At 40.7% G+C, this 21,677-nt stretch overlaps 1 protein-coding gene across 1 annotated transcript; it reads left to right on the plus strand.

Annotated features, from left to right (window-relative positions):
- The first annotated feature begins 356 nt into the window (after window positions 1-356).
- LOC140922733 (cytochrome P450 10-like) lies at window positions 357-17,624 on the plus strand. Its single transcript, XM_073372751.1, has 9 exons — window positions 357-863; window positions 4,123-4,322; window positions 7,775-8,062; window positions 8,729-8,826; window positions 9,900-10,066; window positions 11,636-11,714; window positions 13,295-13,448; window positions 14,303-14,346; window positions 16,285-17,624. Exons 1-9 carry the CDS (start codon window positions 436-438, stop codon window positions 16,393-16,395), a joined length of 1,569 nt encoding a protein of 522 aa, XP_073228852.1. The 5' UTR covers window positions 357-435; the 3' UTR covers window positions 16,396-17,624.
- The last annotated feature ends 4,053 nt before the right edge of the window (window positions 17,625-21,677 follow it).

Genomic DNA, 21,677 nt, shown 5'->3' on the forward strand with positions numbered 1-21,677 from the left:
CGGATAAGTGCACGGTTGGTTAAATTATTTAAAAAAATACGAACGGATGGTGTTAACGGAACTGAAACGGAAGTTTGCCGGTAGCTTTGTTCAGAAACGGTTAAATAAAGGAGATAACTGACAATCAACTGTTTCAAATCTTGAGTGCTCACTTTTGTTTTTTATTTCCAACTCCTAGGTCCGTTCCATATTTCCAATTGCGTGTTCTTTAAAAAAAAAAAAGAAAGAAAGAAAGAAAATTAAAAAACTCTCCTGGGACTTGGTTTTGTTATTGCACAAGACATAACAATATTTGATTGGCGGACAGGTCACAAGTTTCGCAGTTTTGTCAACCCGCGATTATTCAGCAGTATCGTTGGGTTTCATTCGGGGCTTTTTTGGATAATCTTCTTTATTGTATGATACAGCTAAAAAACGTAGCCCCTCTTAAACGTAATGTTGTCCACGAGCACTGTTTGTCGTAGGAATGTCCTTCAGAGAAGACAGTATTTTAAACCTTTAACGCTGTACTGGAGGTCGCAGAGAACAGAGGCAAGGGCGCTAGACAGCCAAGAAACCTTCAATGGAGTGCGCGCTTTCGAAGACATTCCAGAACCTAATAGCTTTAAGTTTATGTACGATCTTTGCACGAAAACCGAGCGCTTTACCAAAGGATTCAAAGTAACTGAGCGCTTGTTTGAAGAACTTGGTCCTGTTTACAAAGAACGCTGGACGCTGAGTCCCTTAACATCTGTACATGTTATCGAACCAGATGATATCGAGAAAGTATTTCGTGCAGAAGGAAAATATCCTCGAAGGCCGATAGTAGATGTCTGGCTTGAGTATCGCAAACGGAGGAATTATTTTCCAGGGCTAGTTTTGGTGTAAGTAAACCATTTATTTCCTTTATACAACTAATAACTCGAGTTCTTTAGCACCGATTGGGGAAAGTAATTCAATTGCATAATTACGTTGTGTGACACGGTATCCATAACATGAATTTAGCTCAGCAAAGATCAAAAGCAGGCGTTCGTGGGCGGCTTGACTTGACAAAGAAAATTAAGGCTCTTTATTTATATAATTAGATTTTAGTTTTTTTTCGACGTTCAAAAAGTACTGTCAAAACTTGACGGGGATGGGGGGTGTGGCGGGGAGGGGAGACGTGGCGACTTCATAGACAGGTACATAGGAACCCACAGTACTGTAAAAGTTGCGGTTATTACTTCTGCTTGTGGTTCAACCTTTGCTTTTCTTTGTTTCTATATGCATCCATAGCACTATTGTTTACTATTGTTTTGAGCTCGTATATAAATACTGTTTGGGGCATAATTATTATGCAAATACGGTTAAACAAAGGAACAGGCCATAGACATAGTTTATTCACCACCAAAGCGTAATATTCGATGTCAATGATTCTTCCTATAAAATGGTCCCAGACTACCATATGGCCCTAGTTTCATTTCCTTTCCTTTTCTTTTTGCGATTGAAAGCATGTTTAGAAGACAAGATGCAGTGATCGTAAGCAATAAGTACCGCATTTCCTCGAATAATAGCAGTCCCTCGAATAATCGCCTCCTTCAGACGTAAATATTTGAAATAATCGGCTCCCTTGAATAATCGCCCGCCCCTACCCCTCTTGCCTTCTTCTCTTTCTTTTATCCCCTCCCTGCCGAGCTGATCAGTGACAATTCAAGCTCTAACGCCGAGGGTATTGACATTGAAACTTAATTAAGGAGCTAAATTTGGAACTCTTAAAAAGCCCATATGTGACCATTTTTCTTGTTCTAATGAAATAACAAAACAAAATATTTAGGGCATGTCTTCCAATGAGCAATATTTGAAGTAATCGCCTCCCTCGAATAATCGCCTTCTCGAATAATCGCCCCCTTTTTGTGCCAAAAAAAAAATCGCCCGCGGCTATTATTCGAGAAAATACGGTAATCCCATTTCTGCCACTCTGTCATTCATGGTTACAGCACGGGTGCCGCAACATCACATGTAACCTGCGATCAGGTGATTTAAAAAAAAAAATCGTCTGATCGCAGGTTACATCACATGTGACAGTCGTTTTTGCATAACAGAAATATTGTAAAGTTTTGTACAGGGATTTTAACGATCATTATCTAGGGGTCAAAAATAGTAATAAAAAGGCATCAGAATTTCTAACCTTGTCTCCTTGTTTGAATTTATGGCGTTTTCTTAGAAAGCAACGGCAGAACTAAAACTCGCTGAAACTGCACTGAAACGGCCAAATATGCTAAGAACACGCCATAAATTTAGACAAGGAGAGACGAGGTGAGAAATGTCTAGTTATTGCTATTTTTCACCCCTAAATAATGACCGCTAAAATCCCGATACAAACCCTTATAATATTTCTGTTACCTGTGCTCTAATCGTTAATCCCGACATCTTGTTTTCCAAACATGCTTTCAATCGCCAAAAACGCAAGAATCCGGGTGTTAGTTAAAACTCGTGGTGACATTTTGGCAACCTTATGCTTTGGTAACGTTATACAAAGCGTTCTAAATTCACGATGCAAGCTAATTTTAGAAGTATCTGTATAGAGTAAGCGTTACCGTGCTAACATCTCATCTCCAGTTTGTACCAAGGCGCTGAGTTTTGGCGAGTGGGAATTTCTTATATTGTTCTTTTTCTTATTATACCACCGAACGCGATAAATTTAGTTTGTGTGTCGTCATCTCTTATTTGCCCTTTTGTATTTGGGGACGATTGAACTAATCCGCGCACCGATTAATCCTAATATCAACCCGACTGACGTACATTTATCGGAAATAGCCATGTGTGCAAAACTGTATAATTCTGAACTTAGAGTTATTTTATCTTTAGTTTTGATTTTTATATGAACTTTTTATCGTGAAAAGTTGAAAAAACCGCAAAAAATAACGCAAAATTAGAAAATAACCCGCAATACATGCAGTGACATGTGGAAAGCTGAACTACTGGTTTCTTGCGCTCTGCAAAAAGACAACGGCGGGGTCACGTAAGATTGTTGCGACAACTACGACAAGGATTGTCTGGAAAATCAGGAAACCGGAATTAGGAATAGGAACGGAGATCAGAGACCACCAAAAACTTAGATTGTCTGGAAAATCAGGAAACTGGAATTAGTATAGAAATAGGAACGTGAATTGGAGACCACCGAAGACATAAGATTGTCTGGAAACAGGAAACCCGGATCAGGAAAAGAAATGGAGATCGGATAGGAAACTAAGACAACCGAAAATTAAGATTTTCTGGAAAATTAGGAAACCAGCAATCAGGAATAGGAACGGAGTTAGGAGCCCGGGAGGGACTCCCATATGAAACTGACGGGGATGCTCGTCGGAAATTTTGAATTTAACCCCTAAAGGAGACCATCTGTGCGTGGCTCAAGCTTTTTGTGACCCCTAAAGGAGACCAATCTGGGCGTGGCTTAAGCAAATTTTGACCCCTAAAACAGACCGCTTAAAAACACACAAATACGACATGCAATGAGTTTTAATGATATAAAGACATAATCATCGAATGCTTTTATCTAAAAGTAGTTTTTAAAAGCATTGTCATAAATCTCAAGTTCTCCGCGGAACCCTAAACTAGACCTTGGCGGCTTAAAATATTGGCGCTTTTCCCGGAACACCCTGAGCGAGACCAAAATCCAAAATTTACACCCCTAAGCGAGACGACGAGCATCCCAGTCTGTTTCATATGGGAGTCCCCACCCCCCCTCCCCCCCCCCGGGGTTAGGAGTAGGAACTGATATAAGATAGTTCCTGGATCTCCGTTTTTGTTTTTGGGAAAAATGGGGCAAAACTTCTAGGCTGCAGATGTGACCCCATAAATACTCATATCCATTATAGCCCCATACTCAGAGATAAATGATCGTTTTATATATTTCCTTTTTGACTCACTGAAATAAGCTGAAGCCTTGTTTTCGTGTTAATGTTAGTCTTCGTTTTCTATGCGGTTTTTTCATGTAGGTTTGATGATGTACAATCAATTTCTATTTCAATATTTGTGTCACCTATTTGAGTTTATTTATTTATTCAATGCACTTTCCAACAAAATGCCACGGTTGGGGGATCTGAAGTGAATGCAATGATAATTGCATACACGCACCAATGTTTCTTTTTTTGTTTATAATAGAGATGGGGAAGAATGGCACAGAGTGCGACAAACTATTGCTCCTAAAATCATGCGACCAAAAATTGTTGAGGAAAACATCGGTAACTTTAACGCCGTAAGCAAGGATGCTGTAGCGAGGTTTGTCAAACTGAAGGAAACCTGTGAGCAAGATGATCACATTCCTGACTTGGAAAAGGAACTTAATCGATGGTCCATGGAAGGTAAGCTTATTATACCAGTCTGGGTGCAGTGGATGCCATTTGAGGAAATATATTATATTAACACTGGATGGTTAAAATATTTATGCCCCTTGCTCGCTGGCCAATAAAACTATATACTGTACAATGTGCATTGCGAGGGGTGAGCTCGGTTTGCTGGGAGAACTGAACGGACACCATTATTTGTCGTAATTTGGCCACTCAGTTAAGTGGCCATTTATTAATAATACCAAATCAAATTACACAAAAACCCGGAAATAAAAACCTTGTCCTAGTAAAGGTGAGGGCAAACACACACCGAATGAGAACACAACGCACAGATGGGACTGCTCCGAAACAATGTGCGGGGTAATAGGGTGGGAAAATGTTTGCCCTGCACCGACGCTGAACTGAAAGAGGCCTGTAATCACGTGCTCGGATGTTGAAGTACCTACCATTGTAAGTCCCGGATGTACTCCATCCGGGATAATAAAACACGGAGCAGGCTGCATAAAATGATTTATTCCTCCTGGTAATAAATGTCATTTTAAGACTAGGTTCACACCTATATACCAGTTAGCTTTTCAAGGCGCCATGAAAAGCTATCCTTATAGTATGAACAGCAACGGCCCGTGCAATTTTTTTTTTTACGCCCACTTCAAGATGGCTTCCACTTACCGTTGCCGACTGGTAACTAGTATTAACACACGATTTAGTAATGGGATCTACCAGAAGCATTTCCTTTTGCTTCCGGTAAAAATGCATCTTTAATTTATAGGCTTTAAACTCGTTCAAACTGGCCTCTTCTTGCCCCAGTTTTGACCCTTAGATAAGAAAAAGTGTCGATCGTTTAAGAGGCCAGTTTGAACGAGTTTAAGGCCTACTAAAGAGGCATTTTTACCGGAAGCAAAAGCAAATTCTTCTGCTAGATCCCAGTACTAAATCGTGTGTTGATGCTAGTTACCAGTCGACAACGGTAAGTGGCAGCCATCTTGAAGTGGGCGTAAAAAGAATTGCACGGCCCGGGGCAGCCCAAGTCGTTCACACACACTGAACATCGCGCCTGCGCGGTTGGCTGAGAGGGTTTAGTGCACTGAATTCCAGTTCTCACTTGTAAATATGTCATTTCCGTCTAGGTGAGTCCTACTTAATAGATCGTCTTCACATGACGTCAGGCGGCCATATTTGTGTACAAAACAATGAATCGGCGGCTATGTTTGTGTAGGGAATTGAACTCTTTTCACATGTTAAAACTTTCTTTTATTCCAAGCAATTTGCAAAGTTGCTGACCACGTGACTGAAAACGAGACTACGACGGCGACGGCGACGGCGACGGCGACGGCGACGGCGACGGCGACGGCAACGTCAAAAAGCAAAAGGTTTAGTTGGCAAAACAACAACTCTGCACGTGCATCATGCTTTTTTGTACATTTTTTTGCCGCCCGTCCCGGAACCACTACGACGTGAAATGACCAAATTTTAATTTAAGTTATGTTGAGGACAAGAACGGCAAGGCGCTTAATTCTACAATCTCTGTCTTAACTCGGGTGCGGCCCCTTCTCTTCAGCTCCAACATAAATTCCCTTCTTTTAAGTAAAAATGGGCGACTTGTGATAATCGCGAAATGGTTTGAAAGAATGCGGAGTCTATTTTTCAGCGCGGTTTTCATGGACGTCGCTGTTGTCGGATCGTAAGGTTCCCTAATTACTCCCGCGAAGGGCCAAATAGGTGTTTACACTACACTGAAGTATGGCACAAAACCTCTCTGATATGTGACGCTCTTCATATCAGCGCGGCGTAGCTTCTCACCGTCACAGAAATCAACCGCCACAACCGTCGTTATGTATTAACAAAAGCCCTATCTGGTAGGCTTTTCGTGGCGGTGTAAAACCCATATCCACTATTATGGTGTCAACACAGCCTCAGGTTTGTTGATTCAGACTCAAATCAATGTTAATTTCAAAGACTAATTTATTTGAGTGCCTGTGTATTTATCGCAAAAGTACTATATACGCTACTAATAACATGATCATCCAAGGCGCGCGAAGGTTTGACTGTCTGCAGAGCAAGGCAGTATCTCATTCTTAATTCTGTTAAGGCCTTTTGTCCGCCTTTGTAGTGGTCCATCCCACGGGATAGAACGTACAATCTGAAGCTGCAGAATCTTTCTTCTAACTCTACCAAAGTCAAAAATCTCTCTGAAACCCTGCATGAAAAAAGCCCCTATTTTATTCCACGCCATAACCAAATGACATTCTTTAATTTGTTCCAGTTATAATTAAAGAGAAGCGTACGAAGCAGGACGTTATAACGTACCCCTACCTCATTTATGTAGCAGTTCATTACTCTCTATTTATTATTCATCCCGTTCGTTAGAACGCGTCCTAATCTTGGTGTTCCTGTAGTACAAAGCCACAAATTTTCGAGGATTAGGGGAGACTTGCGACTTCCGATTAGCCGCCACCACTGATTTTGTCAGGGCCATCTCGGCCAGGAAACTGGACTCCTTTCGACTCGATTTCGTTTCTGTAAGTGACGAACGCGGATCCGCGGATCCGCTGCCGCACCTGGGAACTACGTTGAACGATGATATATCACAATTCATACAGTAGAGTCGATGGTATATTGCTCGCTTCTTCCAAATATGGTATGCGCCAGTTGGTTATGAAGAATTAACAGGGGGGTTGGAGCCAACCAGAAACGGCGAAACATTTTGAATAAATAATAATTATATGTATCATTCTCTTATACGATTTTCATATTTTCATAACTTCGTCATCACCCCTCAGAGCGCTGCACCAGTATCGCAGAGGTCAAGGGTTCGAATCCTGTACAAGCCTGAATTTTTTTCAGGCTTTCTTTTTTGCAACTGCAAAAGTTGCGTCTATTACTGCGATGATCTTCTTTCATATAATTCTTCACCCCGCGGTTCTCCGCATATATTCAAAACTTCATATTGTCATCATTAAGGACTTGTCAGAAATTAGCAGGGGGGAGGGGGGTGGAAACAGAGGGAGGGTCACAACTTTTTGAGACTCAGAAAAGGGAGGGGTCATGGAAAATGGTCCGTTAAAAGGGGAAATACATGCACGAAAGAAAAATACATGCCCGAAGAAAAAGGAAGTTCTTTATTTGGTAAAAAAAAAACCTGGGAGAAATAGGAGAGTCGAGTGATCAGCTGTCAGCATTACAAAGAACAGATTAGAAATATAATTTGAGTTTCCATAATACTGACTCACCCTAGTGTATTGCAAAAACTAGATTTTATCATTTATACCAGGGGGGGGGGGAGGGTCATGATATTTTAGGCCAAGCTCATGGGGAGGGTTAGCAAATTTCACTCCCATTGCAGGGATGGGTCACCTAATTTCCGAACCCAAATTTAAAATTCCCACTCCCCCCCCCCGCCGCCCCCCCCGCCTTCTTAATTTCGGACAAGTCCCTTATTATTATCATCGTTCTTATTATTGTCATAGGTATCGGAACAGTGGCATTTGATAGTCGGTTTGGATTGTATGAAGACACGCCCCCTCGGGATGCACTAGAATTTACAAAGGCGGTCGACGACTTTTTTGAACTTAGCCAACAGCTTATGTTGAATGTCTTACAAAGAGCTGCCTCCCGGTATATGGACACACCAATGTATAAGAAGTTCTCTAAGGCTCAAGACACTGTCCTGGATATAGGACAGACGTTTGTTAACAAGAAGATGAAAGAACTAAAAGAAATGGCGGACAGAGGAATTGATCCCGCCGACGCCCAAGGTCTGTAAACGTAGTAGGTTTGCAATTGCAGAAGCTTTTTCTGACCCTATACTAAATTCCATATGTTGCTAAATACAGAATTACACGTAATGAAATAAAAAAAAGTAAACATCGTTTTACATGGCGCCATCAATTGCATGTTAAATCATGATATTATGTCCTAAATTTACTGTAGTTAAAAGTTTTCAGCTCGCAAGCTTTCTTCGTTGTAAGAAAAGCGTCTTTTGATTTTCAGGGTCATAACATGTTGCATAATACATGGTCCATGTAATGTTATGATATGTTCTTTATTTATTTTTACAAATATACTAGACGGATGTAAAATACTAATTTGTCACAATATATATTAGAGTGGTTTTCGTTTGAGTGTCGTAAAACCAAAACCAAAGTAATTACTCTGGCCAATCACATAGGACACAGACAATACATTGAACCAATCAAAACTCGAAGTAATTACATGTGGCTGACGCAAAGCGCGGGAAAATGCATGCGAGCGCGTCACAATTGGCTTTGGTTTTACTTCTGATTGGATGAAAAGGTGGCGCGAATCTTTTAAGCCAATCGCATCGTGTAGAAAGTGCAAAACCAATTACTTTTCGACACTCAAATTAAAACCGCTCTATATATTATAAATTTGTAAAACTGTATTTAATTCTCTTCATGTAGTAGTTCCAGTGTTGTCATATTTGCTGATGAAGGAGGATATTACTCTAGAAGAGGTCAACGGCCATGCAATTGATGTTGTGTTTGCAGGCGTTGATACGGTAAGAAAATTAGAAGAAACCAAATACAGTTGAACCTCTACAAACGGCTACCTCTTAGGGACACCCAAAGACAATTTTTGGAAAATATCTGTTCGGAAGACAATTTGATATCTAGAATTTTCGGAACATTTGTTGTAAAATTTCTTGCTTACCTGCCTCTCCTAAGATTTTTGACCTCCCCCCCCCCCAAACGGTATAATTGCCCATTTTTAACGGATTTTTACCCTAAAAAGGTCACCTAGAATTTTCGGGAGCCTTTTTTCTGGCTGAAATTTTCGAAAAGGTAAGTTTTGATCCCTAAAATTTTTGGATCACTAATCTTTCAGATACGAATTGTGAACAGAAACGGGATAAAAATATGCCTATATCTACCGTTTAAATACTAAAATACCTTCAACAATGCTATTTTTAATTGGTTTTGAACTATATCCTCGTTGCGTGCCCCTGACCTCTTCACAACAGCCACCTTTGTGCAACGGCCACTTTTTTGCGGACAGTCCATACATTGATTCTTTTTTTAACCTTTTAACAACGGCCATCTTGTGATTATACATAATTTATCTATTAATTAATTATAATTAATGTATTTATTTGTTTTTTTATTATTTATGCAATTTAGATAGTGAGTAAATTAGTCAATCACCTAACAGAATTCGTAAATTACATTTCCATTTTATACCAATCGCTCTAACTTGAACAAACTGCTGCAAAGCGTAGTTGATTAAATATTGAAAGAACGAAGAATAACTGTTCCCTTCTTTACTATATATGTAGACGTCAACTTCTACTGTCTACTGCATTTTTGCAGTCGAGGAATCGACTGTTAAACGCGAACGCTGAATCGACACGATAAAACGCAGAAATCTTAACTCAACTGTTCTCAACGCGAAAGACTCTAAACACTTGTGTTCATTCCTCATTGTCACGTGTTCATTTAACTGTCAATCAAAATCGCGCCTAAAACCGGAAGCGGAGGCACATGCTTTTAAACACAAAAAGTGCATTTTATTTTCATTTATCTATCGCTCTAACTCGAACAAACTTTGATTTTATGTTGGAACAACCAACAATAGACGTCAACTTCTACTCTCTGGTGGATGTATAACTTAGCACGATTTCCTGAAGTCCAAGAAAAGGTCTACCAAGAGATAGAAAGTGTTTTGGGGAAGGATAATGACGTCACACCATCGCACCTCGCCAAACTACGCTATCTGAAGGCATGCCTTAAGGAGTCCATGAGGTATAATAAAAGAGATTTTACTTACACAACAGGAGCCCATCAATGGGCTCCTGTTACACAACCATATTTAATTCAGTCTAAGTAAAGGCTTAACCTGGGACCCGACGCACCCCCCCCTCCCCCCCCTCCGCTTCTCCTGCCTTCGCTTGACGCCGTTGAGACGTTTCAGACGAGAGACGTCTGCGTATTAGCTTCCAAAAAATCTTTCGGTTTTATCAATAAATTCAACAATATGACATCCTATTACGTCACTGTGTCAATCAAGTTATACCCACAGGCTGGGTTTAGTTTTATCGTTCGTCTCCAGGGCCCGAGGAACAGTTTCTAAAGTGCGGGGGCCGGTGACCACCTCTTTTGAAGTGGTGGTGGTGGTGGGGGGGGGGGGGGGGGGGGGAGGGGGAGGTGAGGGGAAAATTTGGCTGTTCTCTCTTTCTGGCTGTCTAGAACTTTTAGATTACTGAACCTTTCTTGATTCATTGTTGAGCGGAGTTTGTTAATAAATTTCAAGCCGCTGAAAAGTACCTTTCTCCATGCTGAATCCACCACTAGAAGTTTGCAGATCATGATATTATACGTAGGTTCCTGTAACCCCTTCATTTTGTCTAGTGTGTCATCGAAATGCGTCAGAGACCACATCATCAGCCGATATAATTCGTTTTAGGAAACCGTAGTTTGTGGAGCTTTCTTCAGATTTAATCGAGAACCTTCATAAAAAAAGACTCCATTCTGTATCGTTGCATATGCTACATAGCCTTGCCAGGAGCGGATCCAGGATTTTTTTCAGGAGGGGGTGCACTCGTCTCTTGCTCTACTTTAACACCAATAAACCACATAGTTTTTTTTTGGCAGAATACCAGTTGTATTAGAAAACCGCAGGTCATCTCAGGGGGGGGGGGGGGTGTGCACCCCCTGCACCCTCCCCCTAGATCCGCCCCTGCTTGCTGGTTTGAAAACGCGGAAGCCTAAGACTAAGTGCAGTTTTGTAAAGATAGGCGTTTTGAGCCTTACTACGCATCAGAATGATGGGATCTAAACGGACCAATAATAATTTTAGATGCTGGAAGGTTCTTATTCCAACAAAGATACTATTTAAATATATGAAAATGTATCTTACAGTGGAACTTCGATAACGAAGTCTTTGGACTAACGAACTTTTTTTTTTACTCCAGTAAGAGTAACATATAAAGCAATATGAAAAAGAACCTCGATATAAGTTAACGAGCCTCGTTATAACGAACATATTTTGCCAGTCCCTTGGCCCTTTGTCATATCGAGGTTCCACTGTACTTACTGTACACCCAATCACTAACAACCACGGTGGTACAAATAGTCCGAATCAGTGAATCGACACTATCGCCTGATGAAGACCTGCAGTTTGCGGTCGAAACGTCGCGATCAATATCAAAGTGACAATCGTGAGACAAATGATATAACTAAACCCTTTATACGCATAATCCACGATGATTAACATCTTTCTTGACGATGAGTATATTACTCTGTGTAATTTTTTTTGACCGTAACATGACTCAGTTGATTGTTTGACGTGTACACTACTTTGACTCGTTCAAGGCTGACCCCAAGTATTACAGGCAATGCAAGGTTTTTGGAAGAGGATGTTGTCTTATCTGGATACCATGTTCCCGCGAAAGTAAGTATTGAGGTCTTCATTCCGATTCTGCTCTTAAGTTTCTTTTAGATCAGTTGTCATCACCACCACAGTTAAGTAGTGTGGAGACAATCCAGTTTTCATGGGCGCAGCGTGAGATTTTGAAGGTGTACGTAGGAAGGAAAGGTAGAACGCCGGAAAAGCTCCATGTTAGGTGGGTGTGGGGAATTAATGCTCCGCCAGAAAATTTTAATATTTAAGGTCTCAGAAATGCTACTTCCTGCGTGTCGTGTAGGACATTTTTAGTAACTAAACAAATGAAGTAGTTAGTTGTTGATTTTACCCTTAAATTGTTCACGGAAAAAAGAGTAAAATAACGACGTCATCAAAGGCCGGAAGAGACGTCTACCCTTCAAACGGGGAAACTCTGTTATAATGCCATCAATATTAACTTGCTTGTGTTTGTGCAGAATGACAAGAGAGCTTAATCCTCCCGTCTGTCATGGTGCTTGGTAAAGGAGCTTTAAAGTCTCTTCATACTGCTATGCCTGCGAAAACAGCCGTTTCTCCTCGCTCTTCGCCGCTGGTGGTCGTTTCGCGAGGAGTAACGTCTGCGACTCATCCACAGAAATTCCATAATGATGACGTAAAATCTGTCCGGAATCCGGTCATAAGCGCTGATTGGACGACGGAGTAGTTACTTTACTTTAGCTATTGTTTACGAATGACAGACGAAAGACAAAAGGCCAAAAAGGTCAAACGTAAACGCGATGAATCTACAGCAAAACATTCAGTATTTGTCTGCGACTCATCCACAGAAATTCCATAATGATGACGTAAAATCTGTCCGGAATCCGGTCATAAGCGCTGATTGGACGACGGAGTAGTTACTTTATTTTAGCTATTGTTTACGAATGACAGACAAAAGACAAAAGGCCAAAAAGGTCAAACGTAAACGCGATGAATCTACAGCAAAACATTCAGTATTTGTGCAATATATTATTCTCTAGAAGAAGCATTTGAGTTTTGCTGGAGCTCGTTCGCAGATGAACACAAAACTTTACCAAAATCGACCAGGAGAAAAGTAAAATTGAACCAACTTTGATTTACGTCATCAGTATGGAATTTCTGTCGCTGAGTCGCAGAGTTACTCCTCGCGAAATGTCCCCAGCGGCGAGGAGCGAGGAGAAACGGCTGTTTTCGCAGGCTACATACTGCTAAAGCTACGCTCATTTGTGCATGTTGACACAAGATAAGTCAACAACGTTATCAAAGCAACGTAATTATACTCACGGGATAGAATTAGGATCAGAGTGATCAGTCATCCTGGTTTTGTGATGAAGACGCTTTCAGCAAATAAAAATATACTTCTTTTTGCATATTTTTGCTATACGCAGGGGCGTATATGGACGCTACACTTCTAGTTTTAAGCAAAGACGAGCCTTTCAACTGCGTTTTAACGATTTAATATTCCAGTTTATTATGTCCGAGGACGACTGAACATAAACGTCACTGTAATATTCAAAATTACTGTCGCCCTGATCGGTCATAGTGAGGGATCCCTGAAGATAGATAGAATAAATGCTTCTTTAATTCTCACTATTACAAATGAACTCTCACAGAGTCTGGTGATAATGGAGTCTTACGCCACAACTCGCTCAGCGAAATACTTCAAAGATCCTTTGAAGTTTAATCCCGAACGCTGGCTCAGAGAAAGTAAAGAGGCTCATTCGTTTGCTAACCTGCAGTTTGGATTTGGACCACGCATGTGCGTCGGTAAGAAGAGAAGCTATTCTGTCGAGGCGACTTCTTGTCAAAAACTTCGCCTTAAGCACATGTTTACTCACCTATCACGTTAGGGAACGTGGCGCGCGCGCCCTTTAAGGGACGGACAAACGGGCAACAAGAAACATGCAACTTGTCTTGCAACATTGCCGCAAAACCAGTTCAATAGCGATGTTGCTCGTTTTACCCCCTATATTAAACCTGTCCTGCAACAAATCAGGTTGTTAACAGGTTTGACTGACGTGGCTGGTGAAACGCGCAACATCGTTTATTAACTTTAATTGTTTTGCATCAATGCAAAACAAGTTGCACGTTTTTGTGCGCCATTCTCGCGTGTTCCCCTGCCTATCGCGTTTTCGCTTGCCTTCATTCCCCTTTTTCCTTTCCTATCAAACGTCTGCCACGAAGGTCCTGGGGGGCACACTCTTATATGCCCTAGACAGGTATGTGCGGCTGAACAGTGCATGGGTTACAGTGTCTTGAGTTGAATAGCGATGTTGCGCGTTTTACCACCCACATCAAACCTCTCTTGCTGCAAATCAGGTCGTTAACAGGTTTGAGTGTGGGTGGTAAAACGCGCAACATCGTTGCAAGTTTTTGTGCGTCCTTCTCGCGTTCTCCCGTGCTCATCGCGTTTTCGCGCGCCTTCATTCCCCTTATCCCATACCCATTTCAGTTTTCAATCTATAAAGGGTGATTTAATCAAGTAAAGCATGTAAAAAGAAAGTTGAATTAAATTTTGTTTCTACAGTAATTTGCAACTTTAATTGTCAAACGGTCTAGTAACCAACCATCTTTATGGTATTCTTGATCAACAACATGTGTAATATTTGCCCTTCCTGTAGGTCGTCGTGTGGCTGAACTTGAGATGTACGTCTTTATATGCAAGGTAAGTACCCGTAGGTAACATCCTAAAACACTTTTTGTCTTTGTCTTTGATGTCTTTAATAAATTCAAAAGATAAAAATACATATCTCAAGTTACAGTAAATAAAAAATAGTTGAGAGCTCTTAGAACAATTATGCATCTATTTAAATCAAGGAATTATTATCATAGCTGAAGATAAGTCTATTCATAGAGGACGATGTGAAGCGCTTTGTTGCCACTATAGGATGATAAAAGCAAAGTTGTCTTAGCGCGTAATTGGTGAAATTCCTTTCTGGTATAATCTTCACAAGGGGCGAATTTGTTCTTTGTGCATTTCTAAAAATACGGCAATCTGATCTTTCAAGCAGCTCCCTTATATTCAGTTTCCTTGATATATACCTGCGTTTATAGCACCCATATAGAAAATGCTGTACGTTGTTAAGATCAGAAGAGGAGGCTCCGTACACCGATAAACCATTACATACTAAAAATTGGGCATAACAATTGACTGAAACAGATAATCCTGCTCCTCCTGATTGTACCCCTCTTGCCGAAGCGTTCTTTTTTTAACTTAGTACTTTATATAATACCCATAGAGTTAGACCGTCATTTCTTCGTAATTAGGCTTCTTTAAAGAATTGTTTCCCCAGTCGCGATGCGAGGCAAGGAGAGTCATGTTCTAGTGAAAACATTCCCATTCCGTTGACACGAATTCGTCGATTAGAATTTACCAAAAGCTACAATAGTCGTCACATTTGATGAAGCATTTACGTTCACTCCAATTTTGATCAATCACGTATTTTCTATCACTGGGGAAGGGGAGAAGGAGTAATGCTCATGACGCGGCTTCCCTCAGGGGTCCTCAGGGGTAGGACCTAAGGGGTGGGGGAATTTAACAAGACAAAGTCCCCTGGCTCAAGTGATTCTCAATGGAAAATCCCTCTCGATATCTTCCTCATATAACTTGGATTCATTTTATTGAGGGGACTTTTTATGACAGTCTGTATGCAATTTGTTTGCGCATGATCGTAAACAAAGATAACCTGCTAACTGCAGACGCGCGTATTTCCGGTCGTCGCTTCTCTCTCTCCGGAGGGAGAGAGAAACGACCGGAAATACATCTGCGGTTCGCAGGCTAAAACAAAGACCACAAAGTTTTGAATTCCCCATCCCTATTTCGTTTGAAGTTACAACAATGTTGTCAGTAGTCCCTTCCCCAGGGACAGGGAACCCAATTCATCCCTTTGTTTTTCCCAATTTTTTTTCCCTGATTGGCCCATTCTTGTCCCCAGAGCCCGTCGTTTCTTGGACACGTGTGATTGGCACGGCATCCTACCTTAGGGGGAAGCCGATGACATGCGTATAAACACAGACAAATTAAATGATATATAAGTCGGTTGAGACTGTGTGTGAAACTGCCCACCTACCACTCCCCTAAGGCAACATTTTGCCCTAAGTGAGAAGTAAGTGTAAATGTTTGCTTAGGGGAGGGTTGGATTAGTAGTTTCCCATAATCGTACGATCCCGGTGTTCCAGGCTTGGTTGTTCAAAGCTTGGTTAAGATAACCCAAGGTTAGAGCGAAATTTGAATCCAGATATGCAAGTTTTTAAAAAGTAAATTCAGTTTAATTCTTTTCGTCAACAAGTGGATGTTTGAATGCTCTTAAAAAGTAACAGAGAAAATTATGCGATAAAATGCTTTTGAACACTAAAGAAAAAGAAACCGGGGTTCAATTTAACCCTGGGTTAAGCACTAATTGGCCTTCGAACAACTGGGCCCTAGAGGGAACATAAAAGTGTAGCCTGCTACGAACACAGACATACTTCCGGACGTTGCTTCAAAGTTACTTTTCGGGTAGAGAGAAGCGATGACATGATACGTCTGCGGCGTTCGCAGGCTGAAAAAAGTGTTATTTCTAAAATATCAATGCCTCTTATTCGCCATTTCTCTTTGTTGCAGTTACTTCAGAGGTTTCGCTTAGAGTATCATCATGAACCTCTGGATTTGCGCCAGAAGCTGCTTACTGTTCCAGATCAACCGGTTAAGATCAAATTTGTCGACCGCCGTTGATTGACCCTGTTTCTTTGTTGTTCGTGTTAGTAGTCAGTGGTGGTAGTTTTTTTTAACATTTTTTAACTCTCGGACGTACACGCAAAGTCATACCCCCACCGTGGTACAAGGGGAGGGGGTTGATGGAACCCCCTCCCCCCTTGGGTTGAAAAAACCTTAGGGGCCTCCATTGTACGTCCAAGGGTTAAAAGGTATCATCCATAGTAAAAATCGATAACTTTTCGAATTTTTTTTTTTTTTAATGATTAGATAGAGCTCCTTGAGAACTTTCTTTTAAGAACATGGCTGAAAGAAATGTTATTTCTACGGAGACTTATTGAGCGCAAAAGATTCTTTGATGCTTATTACTTTCTGAATTGATTGATGACAAGTTCTACCACACATGTCACGACACCAGTCAAGCGATAATCACACAATTCACTGCTATTTACAGCGTCCATTCTTTGGGGTTGTAAATGCTTCCAAAAGGGGCCAAAAGATAATGGTTTGTCTAGTTTGTTTTTGTGTGCCTCATCAATACGAAAGATGACTGCTCTTTCCAACTGTTTGCAAGACCAAAAGAGATAGCTTTCCATTTGAATAGCTTTTGGTCCTCATATGCGGCATGATTTCCCGCCAAATCAGTATTTTTTTTAAAGTGGTATTCAAAACAAGGATACTTAAAGGTTGCAGAAAATACTTATCCTTTTCGCATATAAAGAGATAAATTATTATATGTTACATTTGCTAATCTGACTAGACTGTTCTGAACGCCTGAAACAGGCTGCCACATAGGAAAGTAGACCATGTCTTTTTAAGTGAACCAGAAAAGAATTCTGGAAACTGCCACTTACCCAACCCTCCGGTCCTCAACATTCTCCTGTGGTAGATAGGGCGTTTTTTCGGGATGTTATAAATCATTTAAAAATGAAACTCACATTATTGTTCATTAAATCTTTGTAGAGGCAGGTATCATGTCCAGTAGAATATTGAAAAAAATATATACCTGACACTAAAAGGATCGGAAATCATTCTATAAAGATATAAGACGTCTTGTGACAATATGCGTCACACATGTACATATTGTTTTGTAAGTAATGTGACCTGAGGTACGATTAGTGTATAAGATTAGAATACTGTTAGTATTGTCTTGTTTTAAATAAGTACAGTCATGCTTTTAGAATACAGTAAAATCTTGCACCATGCATGGTGTTACCGATTAAAAAACAATAATAAACAGATAAATTTAAACTGGTAGCTCGTGTAGTATTTGATGACCCACCCTCCCTTCTTCATTAGGAATGTTTTTGGGTACCCCCTTGTATCCCAAATGAATTGAGATTACTCCCTCCCCTCAAAAGAAGGAAAGAAAGCGGGAAAGGATGAAGGAAAAAATTGTAAAATGACTAATTGAACGTACATCAAATATAGACGTTTCTAAATGGCCAATTATTAGCTAGACTACGAGTAGTCCCCCATTTTTCCTCAGGGATAGTAGAGCGAACGAAACGCGAGCGCGCGTGAAAATCACCCCACGCGAGAAAAGGTGATATGCCGCGTGTTGCCTTTTCTCTCGTGGGGTGATTTTCACGCGCGCTCGCGTTTCGCTCGCTCTACCATCCCTGAGGAAAAATGGGGTACCACTCGTAATCTAATAAGCAGCAAACAGACATCGTCTGTATAAGCTGACGGTTGCAAAGAAGTCATCGGTTTTTAAAAAAGAGAACCGCGAGAGAAAATTTGGGATCTTGTTAAAGTAGCAAACTTATTTATTTTGTACAAAATACTTACTGCATTGGATGCTATACAAAGTGAGGACAGCCATTTTGTTATTTGGTTTGTTCATATGATGGCGGGCAACAGTGGACTGGTTGCATGGTCGTTGTTAAAAGGCGAGCTGGGAATTAATGAGGATCGGAAGAGGCCGGTACGGGAAACGGAAAATGAAAATAAACAAACAAAGAACTGTTAAGGCCGATTTAGATGGTTCGAGTTTTGATTTAAATCAGAATAGCAAAATTCTCAAATCTGATTGGCTGTCAACTGCCCTGTTTCAGCCTTAATAGGACAGTTAAATAGTCATGCCTAAGGAATTGGACAGTACGCGCCATCACGGCACGTGCTGGCAAAAAAAAATATCTTCAGTTGGAATTTCTGTTGTTTTGACTTAAAGAAAGAGCTCTATATATCACAAATTTTGTTAAAGTTATGACTGATTGGTAACATAACTTCGTGTCGTCCAATTCGGTCTGTAATCATTTGCCTAGTCAGAGATTAAACAAATCGGACTCCCGCTACGCGGTCGTCGGATTTTGTTTATTGGGAGCTTGAAGATGATGTTACAAGAGAAGATTCGCAACGACGATTTTTAGCGCAACACAGCGTTGCAACATTGTTGCGACATTGTTTCGAATGGTCACAACACTGGTCCAGCATTGCTTCGCTGTGGTGGGCTAAAAGTCGTCGTTGCGAATCATCCTGTGTAACATCACCTTAAACAAGAACGACGGCGACAGCTATGAAAACGTCAGTTAAAAACTGAAATTAGGCAGTTCACGTCGTAGTCGTGCTACGACAGCAAAGAAATGTAAAAAAAGCGTGATGCATGTGCAAAGCTGTCGTTTTGCCAATCTAAGCCTATTGCTTCTTTGACGTTCTCGTTGCCGTCGTCGTCACCGTCGCCGTTGCTTAAGCTCCCTAACCAGTCGTATGAATACAGACCTAACTGGACTACACTCAGTCCTGTTACCATTACTAATACGACTATCGTGTGCGACTGGCATCCGTCATGATTTCACGTCAGATCGTTCCGTGTAAATTAGACCCACGACATCCTTAGGACACATGTGGACGTCGTAAGTGAAAATTGTGCGCGTGTGGATAGTCGACGGTCATGACGTATGCTAGTCGCGTACAATAGTCGCATGCACTTAGTGAGACAGAATCAGGGCTTGTCGAGTCTCTGCTTGAAACATTACATGGAAACAATGAGAATGAGGAATGTACAATGGACTAGGTTCAGCTAAGGGCTAGCCAGCAAAAAGATACCAGGTTTCCTGAAGCCTAGAAACTTCGGATTAGATGAGGAGACGAGCGATAAAAAAAAGCAAAACAAAATAAACCCGATCAAAATCTTGAACTAACTAACAGTTGACTAACAAGGAAAGTTACAGTTACTATATGAACCATATGCTGTCCCCAACTCAAAATCACTAATTTTATATAACAAATTTACAAACAATGTTTAAAAGGATAAATAAAAAAAGCTTGCTTGGCCTACATCGCGCAAGGAATTATAAAATACACACCTTTCGTCAGTAGTTAGGCACAGGGACAACACCCTATTCTGTAGTGGTACTATACCCTCTTGATTTTTCTGTTGAATGTTGCGCGTTTGCGTTTGGTGATGCTGTATTTTGCTATGTTTATTCTGCGTTGTTTTTCCAATCATTTAGGCTGGTTTGCGATCGATCCTGTCTTATCGATCGATTATATAGAAGAACTAATGAAGGTTTGCGCAGTTTCCAAATGAATCGTTAAGTAAGCAATTTTTCTACATGAAATGCTTGGCCTTTTTAGAGATCTTACCAGGCGTTTAGGCATGGGATACCTGTGTAGCAACATCGATATATGGGATGAAAAAAATAAATAAATAGAAACTTTAAATTCGGTAAATCGACTGAAAAAAGAGGCTTTTACGTACACGTCTCTAAAACCGATCGCTTTTTCTTGTCAAACCTCACCCCTCCCCCCAACATCTCCCTAAGTTTTTACCGAGTGGAGCTTGGGGACCAGCGGAAACCAAGATGGCGCCTTATGATGGCGCCCTTGTCCAACTAACTTCAAATGAAAGAACGGATTCTGCCAGGACGCAGCTTGGTCTTTCAATTCAGTGACATCTTATTTTCTAGATCATTTAAATGTGATAAAAAGGAAGGTACTTTATTTGGAACAAGAAGGCTTAAGTCCTTAGTTACAAAGCACTGATCTTGCACGTGCATGGATAGGTTTGATCACAGTAAAGGTAAGATATGACGATTTAAGCTTACAGTGCAATTGTAGAGCTAACAAAAATACATATTAGTTGCTTAGATAAGAATGTTAACTTAGCTCCTGTCAGAATAGCTTGGATTAAGAGGGGTCAGCCAGGGAGGGGTGGGCAGTCAAAATGTTTTTGGTTATAATTTTAATATTTTTAACGTCACGTGCCCAATTGCATGTACAGAAATTCCAACCCCTTTTGAAGGAAAATAGGGAGTATTTTTTAGCACCATAAAGGTGCTCACACAAGTTCCTAAGGCACAAGCCTCTAGGGGGTTCTGGGGGTATGGTCCCCCATGAAACTGTGAATTTTGCAAATTTTGGTTTCTCTCAAGTGGCATTTCCTGCATTTCCACATCATTTTTGTGGTATTCTATTCTATTCTATTCTAGGTCTTTATTATTACCACAGAAATCTTTGGGTTTTCTTTGCTGCTGTTAATCCAATGTTCAAAAACAGGGAGATTTCTTTGACTACTTTTACACTATGGCCACTTTGAAAAGGGTGTTACGAAAATTAAGACCCTCGAAAACTAAGACCTAAGACCTAAGACCTGGCTTAGTTTTCGAGATTACGAAAACTAAGACCCGCTAAAATCGAATCCGTCGAAATATAAAGTCAAGTTGTAACCGAAATAGGTCTGATCTGTCAAATTATATCATGTTCGATCCTTTCCACCGAGTTTTAGGTCAAATTTAACGGTAAATTTAGCTATAACTATAGATAACTATAGATTAAGATAACTATAGGAATGACATGGGTAACTGGGATGACTAGAATGATTGGGGAGACTAGTATGACTGGAATAAATAAGAGAACTGTAGGCTTTTATGACATGGGATATGGGATGAATAGCATCTCTAGGATGACAAGGATGATTGAGATGACTAGGATGACTTGGGTGACCAGGATGGCTTGGGTGACCAGGATAACTAGGATAACTGACTTGATCAGGATAACTTGGGTGAATAGGATGACTAGGATGACTGGGGTGACTAGGCTGATTGGGTTAACTAAATGTAATATAACAAGGATGGCTAGGGTGACTACATGTACTGTACAGCTGTAGGATGACCTGCGTGACTAGGATGACTAGGTTAACTAGGATGACTAGGATGACTGGGGTGACTGCAATTACTAGGACAACTAAGATGACAAATGTGACTGGGTTGACTGATGTGAACATTTTATTTTCCATACAGTTGTCAGTGACTAGGATGACTAGAGTGACTAGGATGACTGTGGTCACTAGGTTGACTAGG

Source organism: Porites lutea, chromosome 13 (genome assembly GCF_958299795.1).
Source record: "Porites lutea chromosome 13, jaPorLute2.1, whole genome shotgun sequence".
Classification (NCBI taxonomy): Eukaryota; Metazoa; Cnidaria; class Anthozoa; order Scleractinia; family Poritidae; genus Porites; species Porites lutea.